Source organism: Pelecanus crispus, chromosome 11 (assembly GCF_030463565.1).
Source record: "Pelecanus crispus isolate bPelCri1 chromosome 11, bPelCri1.pri, whole genome shotgun sequence".
Taxonomy (NCBI): Eukaryota; Metazoa; Chordata; class Aves; order Pelecaniformes; family Pelecanidae; genus Pelecanus; species Pelecanus crispus.
This window is the reverse complement of record NC_134653.1, coordinates 31530203-31543851: the sequence shown is the minus strand read 5'-3', so window position 1 is coordinate 31543851 and position 13649 is coordinate 31530203. Positions and strand designations below refer to the sequence as shown.

The 13649-nt window shown below is 40.6% G+C and overlaps 1 protein-coding gene across 4 annotated transcripts in view; it reads right to left on the bottom strand.

The window, feature by feature from the left end:
- Nucleotides 1-649: 649 nt before the first annotated feature.
- ATXN2 (ataxin 2) overlaps nucleotides 650-13649 on the bottom strand; it is a 52293-nt gene continuing 39293 nt past the window's right edge. For 2 of the 4 annotated variants that reach the window (XM_075718118.1, XM_075718119.1), the window contains exons 21-25: nucleotides 12388-12441; nucleotides 6800-6945; nucleotides 5684-5911; nucleotides 2088-2256; nucleotides 650-1216 (exon numbers count right to left, since the gene is read on the bottom strand). In XM_075718118.1, coding sequence (XP_075574233.1) covers nucleotides 1188-1216; nucleotides 2088-2256; nucleotides 5684-5911; nucleotides 6800-6945; nucleotides 12388-12441 — 626 coding nt within the window. In that variant the 3' untranslated portion in view covers nucleotides 650-1187. Of the gene's footprint in view, nucleotides 1217-1339; nucleotides 2257-5683; nucleotides 5912-6799; nucleotides 6946-12387; nucleotides 12442-13649 lie in introns of those variants that run through there. The other 2 variants (XM_075718120.1, XM_075718121.1) reach the window with 1 other exon arrangement.

Sequence of the window (13649 nt, the reverse complement as noted above, 5' to 3'; positions counted from 1 at the left end):
ATCAGCTTTTGGTTAGCCATGGTAGGATGCCTGCGCCACACAGAACGGTTAGGAAGACCACAGCACTTTATAAGCAATGGTAACTCGTCTGCGCATTACTGAAGGAGGCGATAAGTCAACTGCTCGCTCCTATCCTTTTCCCCATCTTTTTACCAGTCATTTTGCTAAGGAATGCTTACCCCGATTTCTTCCTTTCCTTCTCCGGCAGCACCATGTCTTGTATAGTTTTATCATCTTGAGCCTCAAGGCCCAGCTGGAACACCTGTGACACCAGCCAGAACAGTGTGAGGCTGAGGCATTAGGGAATAGACCTGAACACAAGAAATTGTTTAAAACCTGGACCAAACTTCTGATCTCGGAACCTTTGACTTGTTTTTGCAATGGCCCTGCAAGTCAAATACGACTGATTTGGTTTCACGGTTTTCACACACACAATACGGCAGCAGCACATGACAGAAACACATGGCAAAACTTACCTGATGCTAAATAAAACATTCACTCCAATTTGGATCGAAAGCTGGAGAACACATTGAAATAAGATACTGGTAAAACAAGACACAAACACTAAGTCAGTCAGTTTTTAAAACTTTTTTTATTTTTTAATTTTTTTTTAAGTTTTTATTTTATATTATCTACAAAGTAAAAGTTTTCTTAACTTAAAAGTTACATCACTGTCTCACGATAGTGATTATCTCATCAAACGTGATTTATAAATAATAATTCATCAGTTTGACGATTAGAATTTTTTTTTTTACTGAACCTGTTTCAAGTTTAGTTAGAAGTAAAAGGGATCTCCAAGTCTTGATTTTTAGTGATAATAGCAGCAAGAATCACTCTTGTTACTTCTTTTGCTAGCTGATGAGTTCATAACTTTGAAGGGTCATTAAAAAATAAATAACTTCCAGTTTTCAGCAAGCAGAGTTGGGGCACTTGCAGGACTCAGATACAGTGCATGGAATTATGGAATAGCCCACAAGTTCCTAAATGCCTCTACTCAGTCCGAATCTCTCCCACTGCAAGATGAACTGTTAGCATTCCTAGTGGATGTTACAAGAAATCAATTTTTTTTTTTTTAAACAAAATAAAATGAAATTCTAGTTTTCTGTGCTTCCAGTTGGCAGAAGCAGTAGAAGGAGGGTATTTGGCCTACAAAAGGTATCCAGCCTTTCAGTTATTCCAGATGAGCCTTACAACTGCTGTTGGTGGTGGGCTTGTACTGTAAAAAAAAAGTTCAAATGTAAATAATAAATTGGCAAGCCACACAACAGTTTGCTAGTAAAGTGGTCACAGGACAACTACTGAGCTGAACTTTTTTTTTTCTTTTTCTTTCCTTTTTTTTTTTTTTTTAATGAACAAAACAAAACCCTGCATATCAAGATGTCCTTTGGATGTTTTTTTTTTCCCTACCTAAACCCTCAGAAAGCAGCCTTGTTCTGCTCACACATTCCCCAAGAAACAAAATCAGGTATCTAGTTCACTACAAAAGTTTAGAGGCTGTTTGGAAACAAGTAATAAAGAAACCTAGGTAAGGTTAAATTTAAAGCAGAAAGAAGTCATACAGCACCTACTTTTCCCAAAAAGTAAAGCTGCAGAGTGTTACTGTGAATTAAAGATTAGACTTCAGTTGTCAGTTTACTTCAGTCATTAGAAGTCTAACAGCCCTGCCCCCAAGCAACATTTTCACTCCTATCCTCAAGACCGATCACTTTAAATTTAATAAAACCCCAGATCATTATAAACAGGCTACACAGACAGTCCATCCCCCACAGCAAAACCACGGCAAAACCTGGAAGAACACAGTCCCACAGTGCCAGTGTCTGCATAGTTATCCATTTCTCTACTTCAGCTAGAGAGAAGCAAAGTCTTTGCTAAATCTCATACGCTTATCTAGGCTCGCATTTGGGCTGGCAAAGTATAAATGCTAAATGCAGAAACAGTCTGTCTTCAGCAGCCTGCCATTCTACAAGGACATCGCAAGTTTTGTTTGTTTGTTTGTTCTTTTCCCCAAATCTGGTTCATAACAGTTCTCCTCACTACTGCGACCTGGCTCAGTTAAGGTGCAGGTCTCCCGGGCACACACTCCTCACCTGAAGGGTGCGTCATATAGGGGAAATGTGTTGTTGTCGAGACTGGAATGGGCTGTAGTGCACTTTGAGCGATGGCGGCTTGGGGACCACCAGGTGGCTGTGTCGTCATTAGCATCATTGGAGCATGGGCAGTTGGGTGAGAAGGAACCATTCCTGACTGTACATGAGCCTGAAACAAAGAGCTCTTTAGTATAATGGTCACAAGGAGGCATCACTCCTGGCCACATGACTATCAAGGTTTCTCCAGCTGTACCAGTAAATCCAGAGATTTACTCCATTTTAACTAGATTAGCTATAGGGATTAAGTCAGAGATCTTAACACAAAAATAATAACTAAAAAAAAAAAAAAAAAAGGGCTCAAATCCTTACTGCTGGCTCTGAGTCACATTCTCAATTTTAGCCATTTGGACAGTGAGTACTGGGAGAAACTGCCAGCATTAAACAGTGGGATACTTAAAAAAAACCCCAACAAAACCAAACCTCAGCAACAAATCTTCAAAACATTACTGTCAGTGACTTAGATCAAAGCACTTCCTATGCAGAGAATGCACCGGGTACAGATATGAACTTCACACACACTGGGAGCCTGGCATCCCTTCCTCAGCTGCTCATGACACAACTCCACATTCTTTCATGGCTCCCTGCCCTAGAAACCACTCTCTCCAGTGACCTGTGCCCACATTATCGTTCATCTAAGCAGTCATTCTAAGATGAGTGATTTCATCCCTTTATACTGTTAGGTCAGCTTTGTTCTGTTTCGAGTTAAGCTCATCACAGTTAAGGTCCTTGTGTAATCTAAGCAATCATAGTTAAGTCTCAGCGGAAAAAAAGAGATTAATCTTTATGATGGCTGATCACCTTCTGGCAAACAAGTTCAGTAACGTGTCAGTTGGCTTCTATAGCTCAGAGCAGTTAATGACTTGAGGTCATCAATTTTTTGGTTTAAAAAGCTAGTAAACGCTAGTTTCTAAAAAGCACAAAACATTAAGGAACTCTTAGAGCTCTCAGTGGGTTTCTCTTGGGGGGCGGGGGAAAAAAAAGCATTTGTATCTGAGGTTTACTTTGTCCTTCTACCATATCCCATTAACAGAGCACTACGGTGCAATAATTGCAGCCTCACAAGTTTCACATGCCAGTAAACACAGATAGCAGGTAGTGGCTACAATTTTATTTCTTAAAGACAAAAGCGTTACTTGACTCATCACAGACATTCCTCAAACTCTTTTATCAGACTTGCACTGTATTAGTAGCACTCAAGAAGCCTTTAAAGGCAGGAACTGCAATTCAAATCTCACTCTTGCTCTAAAAAAGGCTTAGAAGATAAGGCTGCGAAACAGAACTACCTTTCAGGATCAGCACCATTTTTACTTTGACAAACATGCTATTATAGCAGCCATCATTATAAAGCATCTATTCATATAGCAGCTGTATTCAATGCACACATTAGATAAACATTTTCTGCTGTGGCTCAAATGCTTTGCAAATTGGCAGCTGACAGTACTCTGTAATGAATTTTTAAGTACTGTTTCTCAAGTGAGATATCTAACAGCTCAAGATTCATCTGATAACCTAAAGGGAAATTCAATTGATCCCCTGTGTCAGCCTAACTGAAATTCCTGCTGCATGGTATTTCAGAATTGTGTTCAGAAGTTGGAAATGAGGCTGCTAAGAAACTATTAAATCCAGTGATTAGTTTCCCCACAATGGAATAATTACATGCATTTAAAATTTCTTACAGAACTGTAGTTATTCCTTCATTAGATATTTTTGAGGGAACTACTTCATTTTGAAAAGTCAGTTAGTTTGGTATAAATATCATGGATTATAGATTGTAGTTTTCATTCTAAAAAAAAATTACAGCAGAAGAGACTGCGTACGTCAAAAATCAGAGTAAGGCAGGCCTTGCCTATGATTGCTAAAAAATCCTGACTGAACAGTCAGTTCTGACTAAAAGTTGTGTCTGGTTTGCTTTAGGGAGGTTCGCTTATTAAGTGCTTGGCACACAGAAAGGAAGGCAATGGTCGCATCCTGTAGCACAGGCACGGGCCTGGCCATGATGTGTACAGCACAATTCACGTACAGTTTTACCTTTAAGCTGACCTTGAAACAAACACGTTTCATGTTTCAAGGCACGGCACTGAACACGCCACTAACGCAGGAGCTTGCAGCAAGACTCTTCTGAAGGGCTGCATGCAAGGCACCTCGAGAAGTTCTACAACCTACGCATTCACACCAGTGCTATCACACCAGAGCGGAGTAAATATCTTGTTTCTGGCAGAAACCAGAGCCTGGGAGGACACGGCAAGATGCCACAGCAGTAGTCACGTCTGGACATCCTCTCCTTACCCTCCCACAGTAGAAAAGCAGAGAAACTAAAAGCCTAACGGAATTAAAAAGCTAAAAACTCAACATCAGTAAAACAATTCCTAAATAACTATTAATTCATTGGTTTAACTGACTGTCCCAGGGACCAAAGCAAAGATTGTATCAGAATTCTGCAAGGGACTGGACACCTCTTAGACTAACCTCCCTAATTACAGTTAGTCATGATATCCCAAACTGTTGTTAACCTGTATGAGAAAACATAAGCCAGACACCGAGTACTTGGTCTGCAGAAGAAACTGTGCAGGCAAATTACTGATTAATTGTCCGTTCCTTGACAAAGCACACTAAATCCATGAGATTTAGTAAACATCAGAAAATCTTTGTAACTATGCTGCTTTACGCAGAGCTCTTGATTAATCAGTCATGTGCTTCCCTTCCCAAAATCCTTTTTTCAGTGAGTTGACCACAAGAGTGCAGTTAAGAGAAGTGGGTTTCTGATCCTGAAGCAAAGACTATTGTTAAGTTGCCCGACAATCGTCAGGGATCTCCTGCATAAGCAGTTCATTTAGAACCACACACAGACACATATACGCACACACGCACACAGCTTTCTTTCAGCAAGGATTGTCTTGCAGTCATCTGAACTGAATCTCTCCTATCTCCCACTGCAGTGCCTTGCTACTCCCTAGTAATCCTGTGTAACATCCTTTATTGGATGTACTTTTATATATTTTGAGTACAACGCAGAGCCTAAAACTTCCACCAAAAGCAGCAATTCAGCCTTCCTCCACTCAGCTCTCACCTCCAACCTTTCTGTATGCCAGCTCTTCCTGTGATCATGCAGTGAACCTGAGTAGTGAACTGATTTGACTGAGAAATAGCCTAAAATGGGGGTAGGGAAGGCACACTTCAGCAGAATCATGTCCCCAGTCTGGTTTGCTGCATGGCCAAACAGTTCTGTGAGCACAATGGTGGGGCAGGACAAGGATGGGAGCCGGGGACTGGGAAGAGAGCTCAATTTCTTTCAGTAGCAGTGCCACCTTAAGATGTCTTCATTAAACTACAGTTGTAGATGCACTGGGTGTTGGAAGCTGAGGTCCAAATATCTTGTAAAATTCTAAATAAAGGCAATGTACAGACAGAAACCTAAGTAACACAACAGGTAGTCTGTGCTGAGAGGTGACAGAATGGAAATCACTTCAGCAGGCCCAACTGTCCTAACTTTGTGGCATTAAGACATTTAGTCTTGAAGGTTGTTAAACTGTGTTTACCTGGGGGACATGGGCCATGTGTGGCGGATTGGTATATGCAGGTTGAACATGGGAGGGATGAATGGTGAAGACTGTTTGTTGTGCTGTAGGAAAACTATTTTGTGGAGACTGCGTATTGGAGCCTGGCGTCATGGAAGGTGGGGTTGGAGCTAGACCTGCGTGGTAAATTGCCGACTGCTGTTGTGGGTTTGCCAGGTGGAGTGCCTGAGCAGCCTGGTGCTGATGATGCTGCAAAAAAAAGACAGAAGATCACTTAGGTTATGGTCTAGAAGCAAGACACGTTTATTCTGTAAACTAGCCTAAGAAAGCTTTGCAAAAAGATTCGCTGTCGAGAGCAGTTTAAGTGGCAAATCTAAGGATCACCACACCTACGGTCATGAGGAAACTCACTTCAGTTCCACCAGGCTCACCTTCTCCTTGCACTAGGAAGTCATGTGAGCACAAGCCTGGAAAATGGAACCTAGACTGACAAGGTAAAAACAAGGAGACCCTGCAACCATGGGGCTAGATATAATTCACAGCTGCACTTGCAGCCCAAAGTTATTACTAGTAGCTAACTAAGTCATGCAGCACTATCATGAGACCTATTTTGTTTTCATCTGCTTGTCTTTGACAAAATACCATCAAATGCTTCTCAGCATTTATCTGCTATTTCCAGTTGTAACTCCACTCATATTAAAGCTCTGACAAAATTATGATCCTTCCTTAATTGTAACATGGAAACAAGATATACTTCATCCCCTGTGAAGAGGGAGAAATGAATGGTTGGACTCTGATATTGGTCCTTACTAAGGAAAAGAGACTGCCGTAAGTTTCCCTGCTAGCTTATCAACAAACTATGTCATGAGCCTACCACCTTTGAGTCCTAGCCACCACCAGCAGAGAAAAATTAAGTTATATAGCTCTATGTCCTTCCTTCCAGAAAACAGAGGGGGATCTAGACAACTCCTGCAGGAGATCTGCCACATGCAGTTCTTTTGGGCAACTACTCCATCTTACCATTTTTCCTCTCAAAACCATCAATATATCAATGTCAAGCATCAGACTGATGCAATACCTTCCAGTAGAGCGTGCCAAATTAAATTTAAAGACATTCACTCCCTTGAGTTCTGTTACCTGCACAGGGCTAGGAGCAGGGTGGCTTCCAGCATGTTGGCTTTGCTGCTGGCCAGTTGGTGTGGCAGAAGGCTGAGGATGCGGAGGATGCGGATGCAGGGTAGCATTAGGGTGGGCATACTGCTGAGCAAGTGAGCCAGTGGAAACTAGGATGAAAAAGAAGAATATTTAACAACAGATACAGAACATGTATCTCATCAAGTCACCATCTGCACTTGAAGATTTCGCTATATCTCAAACATACTGTAAATATATTCCCTCCCCCTTCTAAAAAAATATATATTTATCTTGCAAATAGCTGAGTATCTTACCTTGCTTTTGTGTAGTTTGGTTTTGCAGGAAAGTCTATAAATAACCATAATTAGACAGTTCATCTTCCCTAGTTTGACAATGTAACAGATACTACATCGAACAAAGCAGTATTTCATCTTTTGTTTTGTCAAACAGACCAGTTTAAAATATCAAATTTATCATTTTCATACAATTTAGTTTTTTCCTGAAATATACTTTTCAAAGGTGTTACAAGCCATTTTTATTTCCACCATCCAAAAAATTCTTTGGCCTTATACCTGGCTAACCTCACCATGCTACTCTTCTGGAAATTGCTCACAGTACAGTCAGTGTAAAGTATATACACTGCATGTATGCTTAAAAGCTATAGGGACACACAGTATATACATAACAGCTGAGAAAACTGAGGCTGCTTGAGCATCAAATTTTTGCTGAAGCCAATATCTTGTACTAAAATAACGTATCTTTCTTCTCCCCTCAAGGGAGTCTTTTCTGGATCACCACCATTCTGCGAGCTTCTCCATTGCCATGAAATTCTTAATTCCCTGGAACAGTAGCAAATAAGGTACAAAATTCCAAAAAAGGAAAAAAAACTTAACATAAAACTTTCACACCAGTGAAACGACATCTGTTACTACAGCAATACCAGTCTCCAACAACAAACTAGTATCAACAAGTTCCTCCTTGAGGAGTCCTACCCTGTTCTGCTTCAAAACAGGCCACATCAAATCACCTTTTTTTTTTTTTTTACTTCTGAGGGAATCTAAGAAAAGTATGAAAAGCCATAATGATAGCAAGTCTTCCTTTAAACAAAAAGCATGCAACCGGAGAGCAAGACACTAAGAAAGTGAAAATGCTTTGCCTATTCCCCCCTACTGCTTTTAGATCTTGTGCAACAACCAGTCTGCAGTTTGCAACTACACTTACGCACATAACAACGCACACTACTCTCTCCAATATTACAGCTTGTCAAGACCGAGGCTAGTTTTGCTGACAATAGTGCTAAAAGACAAACAGTCAAAGCAAACTATCCACCTGCTCCTGAATCTGTTCCCTGCAACTGTTCCTTATTTGTTCTGGTACCTTTTTGTTGTTCTGACAAGTCAATTACTGCTTACTGTCTATCAGGTTCAGCTTTTTTTACTGGGGTTTGTATTATGTGAGAACTTGATGGCCAACAAAGTGCCCGCCTGCAGCACACCTTTAGAAGTGATGGGGTTTCTGGTGGTGTTTTCTGCCCTAGTAAACAAACCTGAAAAGCAGGGCACAGGGAGAAATTTGGAGTGCAACTGTTACGCTGCAACCACCTGCCCCATGTATTCATGGCTAGCAAGGTGTGTTATCTCACTTTTGCAAGTAACTGTTTGCTGCAGCTTCTGAAGAGTTTCACCGTGCTGGGCTCCAAGTTCATGAATACACCGAACTGCCTGAATGTATATAAAGGATGAAAGACAAGATGGGTGGAAAAAACAGACAAAAATGTAGCTGCATCTGGAAGCAAAATACTATTCAGCAAAAGCAAGTCTCAAAAGGACAGCAACCCCGGTGTGCTCTATTGACCAGCCCTGACACGCTACTATCTTGTGCAAGTACTTGTTTTCCACCAGCGTGGTTTGCTATATAGCTTACGAAGACTAGTTCTAAAATATTCAAACCCACTAGAATACATACAGACAGTATCTTTTTTACCTAATTGTGATTTTTCTCCCCTGTACAGGCCACTATGAAGGTCTCTCCTTTACAAAATAACTGCCTACCACACTTAACTTAATCCCATCCTGCTGTCTTGAAAGCTCTATTAAATCTTCACAGAGCAAATGGTCCAGCAGTGATGTGCACTACAGTCTCAGGCTATTAATGCAGATGAACTTCATATACATCTGTAACCCTAAATTCTTGCAGTTTGAGTTGATCCTAACATATTTATGCATGAGCATGTAAGCGTATTTAAGCATGTGTGTACAAGCATACTCACGCTATGAGCATTTCTGAGTGGGGTTTTGAAAACATCTCAGTATTTTCTACGTACAATGGCAAAACTACCAGTATCTTCTGCCACAGCACTCTGTTAAGCTTTCAAATGCAAGGGAAGGTTTTTTTTTTTTCATATTACTACTAAAATTTATTTTGCAGCAGCATCTCAACTGTGCTTCTCTTTCACTTTCAACCACCACTCTTTACAAGGACTACAGGAAAATTATCAATGGAAACACCAATTGTTTTTACAGTATGAAGTTTACGGTTTCCTACAGTAGGAAAATTTCTCAACCTCATTATTATACAACACTCTGAAGAAGGCTAGAAGTTAATATATCTGTCAAAGTACCAGAAATAAATGCATAGAGGGACTGTTTGCCAAAGGGCATGCTACCAGAAACCTTCCTCAGCTCTCATCCCACTGCCTCAGCCACAGAGCTGGCATGCCTGGCTACAAATAAACCATTCAAGAGGTTTTAAAATGTATATGAAAATTAATTCCAAGTCGTAAGATATTCAAGGCTTTCTACATCCTGCCACATTACTTCTTAAGAGCCCCCGAAATAACGTGGTACTCCCTTAACCCATTTGTGCAATTCATCTTTCTTTTCTCAAGAGAATAATAAACTAAGTTATTCTGAAGCAGATACATTATACAATAAAATTTCACAATGAAGAATTTCTCTCTTAAGAAACCAGTTAAACCGAGGAATAGTACCCTAAAGAACAGACACAGAAGCAGGAGGAGGATCAAGTTTTTGTCATAGTAGCAGCTCTTCTATAACCTTCTAATATCTTTTATCCATAGCTTTGCATTTAAAGTACCAGATTTTTTATATTGAAGAATTTTTATTTGCCTAGCTTCTCCTCTCTCCCATTTTGTCTTTAACAAATTACTCTAATAAGCTCTACAAGTTTGGTTAAAACTAGTTCAGATGCTGCTGCAAATTATGTTTTAATAATAATATTAAAAGTGTCTTTCAAAAAAATGTTATGCGGACACTTATCTAAATCCTGTACAGATACAGCATACAGATGAAGAACGGTTCAGGACGAGTGGCAGCAAGTCTGAAATACGCACACAGATCTTTGTCAGTTCAAACCCAGAGTTCAAACTTCAATTCTAGAAATGTAAAAGGTTTTCCATGTTTAGCTAGTGCACTTAATAGTTCCTGACAAACCACTGAAATCTGAGACCAGCAAGCCTGCGAAAGAAGTCTTGCAAAACAGTCACAAGAAATTCACCTGCTTAGCCATAAATACAGCACTTTCACTGCGACTTTTTTCAAGAATTTTTGCCGGTTCATCAAAACAGCTCACTACATGTATCAAATCGCAAACAAGATAAGACAAGAGGTGAGGATTATCCAACATTTTCCCCCACTGTCAGTACTTTGGAGATCTTCCAAATGGCCATCTAGTATCCAAGAAAGTGCTGAGAAAGCTCTAGGAAAGGACAAAAAAGCCCTGCATATCTCCTTGCTGCAAGTAACCTCAGCTCATTCCAGCAGAAATACACTGTTTTTCTCACCCTTTATGCCTACGTTCCTCTCCCCAAGAAATACTCCCTGGGCTAACCTGTTTCACTTCAGCATCTTTTTCATCAAGTTCTTTCCTAACACATAATATTTAACTGCACTAACCTTGCAGGGATACATAGTGAAGGCAAGTGATTCAGTAATGAAGTGAGCAAAAATATCAGATGAATTACTGAATTCAACTCTACAAAAGTGCAACCCATTTTTCTGAGAGGCAAACAAGTAGTAGTCAGCCACCAAACCCACAGAAGGAGCTGAAATCAGAAGAGGTCAGAGCAGCAGAAACCAAGCAGAACTCCCAGCTACAAGGGTATATGCAAAAAAACATATCATGTAATTTCATATTTTCCCTGGTAGGAATTTCAATGCTGCCAATGGTGGTCATTGTTGGTCATCGTCCAAAGATGCACTGAAGAGCATATTTTCAAGAACTGACCAGTGAACAAACTTCAAAACTATTGCCAGATCCAGTAAGATGGTGAGGATAACTACATTTAAAAGACCTGAATGGTAGGAAGCAAAGAAATAGCAAATGTTTCTTTCATAATACAAACATTTAAAGAAGTCATTTTACACAGGTAGAGTGGACTTGACTTAAAAGATTATCCACGAAAGGAACGAGCTTATTAAAGTTATTTCGGTGCACCAAACCAAGACGCATGAAAACAGGACAGGTCAGCATCCTACAACACTAGTTCACGCAGAACCATTTCTGTACAGGAAACACAGGAAGTCTGTTCCAGAAGAGATTTTTGGAGAACAAGTGGTATTTCTCACATCCCTCTTGCATGAGCTAACTCAAAAAACCCCAGAGAGTGCCTGGCATAGGCTGCATGGACTTGCAGACAGACACAGTAACAAGTCTCACTGCACTACAGGAGCATGTTCAAAAATACCCTGAAACTGCAGTCGTCCTTCCCCATGTCTTGGGTGACAACTACAGTTCATCTTGCAACCACCCCACTTCCCCCCAAAACCAGCTTCCTCTAAATGCTACGAACACCAACATACAAAGCAGTATTTTTTAGTTATCCACCTTTCCCTGTACACGCACGCAACTGAAGTCGGTATTAGCCGTCATCAGCCCCTCTCCCATCACCTACACTCATGTAGGTCACCAGCTCGGGCGACACCACACAGGAGCACCGGAGCCAGGGAACGTAACTGGTGATGTTGATCTGCCAGGGAGGAAGCATCTGATGCTACACACCAGCAAGGAGCCCTCATCTAGTCACCCTCTTTATCATAATGACAACTGCACTCCTTCAGTGACACTGGAGTAACTCTACAGAAAGCTTCCTTCACCTCAGCTGCAACTCAAGTTATTTCCTCCCAGGGGCTCAGAACTTGAACCACAGCTTTTTAAAGAGATGAGGCACAAGATACTTCTCCTTTTAGGAAGCAGATTAATTTGGCAAGTTTTAAAATCCCATTTGGGCCATGAAAGAAAGGGAGTGAGGTAGTTCACCTAGGTTGTCAGCAGAGGCTATCCACACACAGCACTCACTTCTGGTTACAGATGAAAAGACTGGGTAGTAAAGTTACAGATTATTCGGCATGCAAACCACATTTTAAAAGACTGACAAATCAGCTTCCTGTGGTCTTATAAATCTGTTCAACAGCTTCATTCCCCTGTCCGTGGGAAGGAACCTTCCTGCGTTTTCCACATACTGGTTTGGTGCAAGGAAACTTGTTCCCTCAACACGTCCCATTCCTTTAACATCTGTTCTTTAGAAAGTGCTTTTCTGTACAATCAAAATTAGTACAAAAAACCCAACTCACTGGCAAAGTAGAAAGAAGGGCCTGTCTCCTTGCTGTATGGTATTTTGGGACATGCTGAATTTGGGAAATAGAAAGGTAAATTAGCCTCTTGCCACGTGCATACTTCCCGTCTTCTGGAAAGGTCAGCATCATTTTTTTTTTTTAAAGATTGTAGAACCATGCAGATATTTTTATTTACTTAGGTGCTATTAGAGCTGGATATTTAGTTTTACAAATGAGTGGAGATGAAACAACACCAAGTCTCAGGTAAGCCTTCCTTCTAAACTGTGACACTGAGGTCTTCAGTTCTTAATTAACACAAAAATAAACTTTATGTCAATTAATGGTCTATTACAGTCCACTGTAATAAGAAGGTTAAAACGTAATTACGTTAAAACAGAAATTGGCCCCTTGCTTTTTCAGCTATATCACTGTCATTCTTAACAGTTCCAAGACACCTTTGGTGACTGGTTCACTCTTAGTCCCTGGAGAATCCTCTGAAGTTTATATTATATCCACCATTGTACTATCAGGGTAATAGAATTTACTCTACTGCTGAGACAGAAACCAGATAAGGTTAGAGACAACACCAGACCAGTAAAACATATGCAGAAGGGGAAAAGGGAAGGGAGAATGGGGACAGGAATGAGAGCACAAAAAACAGGAAATGCATCTGTATAAAACCAAGGTCTGGTTTTACACAAGCTTGTTTTTAAACACAGAAGTAAAGTCTTTTCAGAGGACTCCAGTTATCTGAAAACACAGGTAATTCAGCTACATGGTAAAACTAACACAAATTCATTGTCACAGGAATGAATGTATCCACCCTCTACTTAAGATAACCAAATTTTCTACTAACAGCACAAGACAAGTTTAGGTCTTTGTGCAACATAGACCAAGCACTCAAACTGCAAACCATGGCCAGCAAACTCTACCAGCCCAATGATATTGGTATCAGGGAGATCACACAGAGCCAACACTTCCGAGACAGATGGTGTGTTCTGAAACCAACGTGCGGTTCAGCAGGGTAAGAGCGACAACTCCGCGTTCAGGTATGTGCGTGTGGCAGTTAAAGGTGCGTGTACTGCTCTGCTGCAGCAGTGCCTGCATTTCAAACTTTCCTTGATAAGGACATCTAAGTGGCTCACATCTCCAGAAGTTACGAGCTGAAGTGTGTAATAGACGTTTTTATCGTCTGGCTGGTAGACGGGAAGAAAGATAGTTGCTTGAACATTGTCCTTCCCCATTGTGTTTTGAGGGGAAAAACCCAATGAGTTAAACAC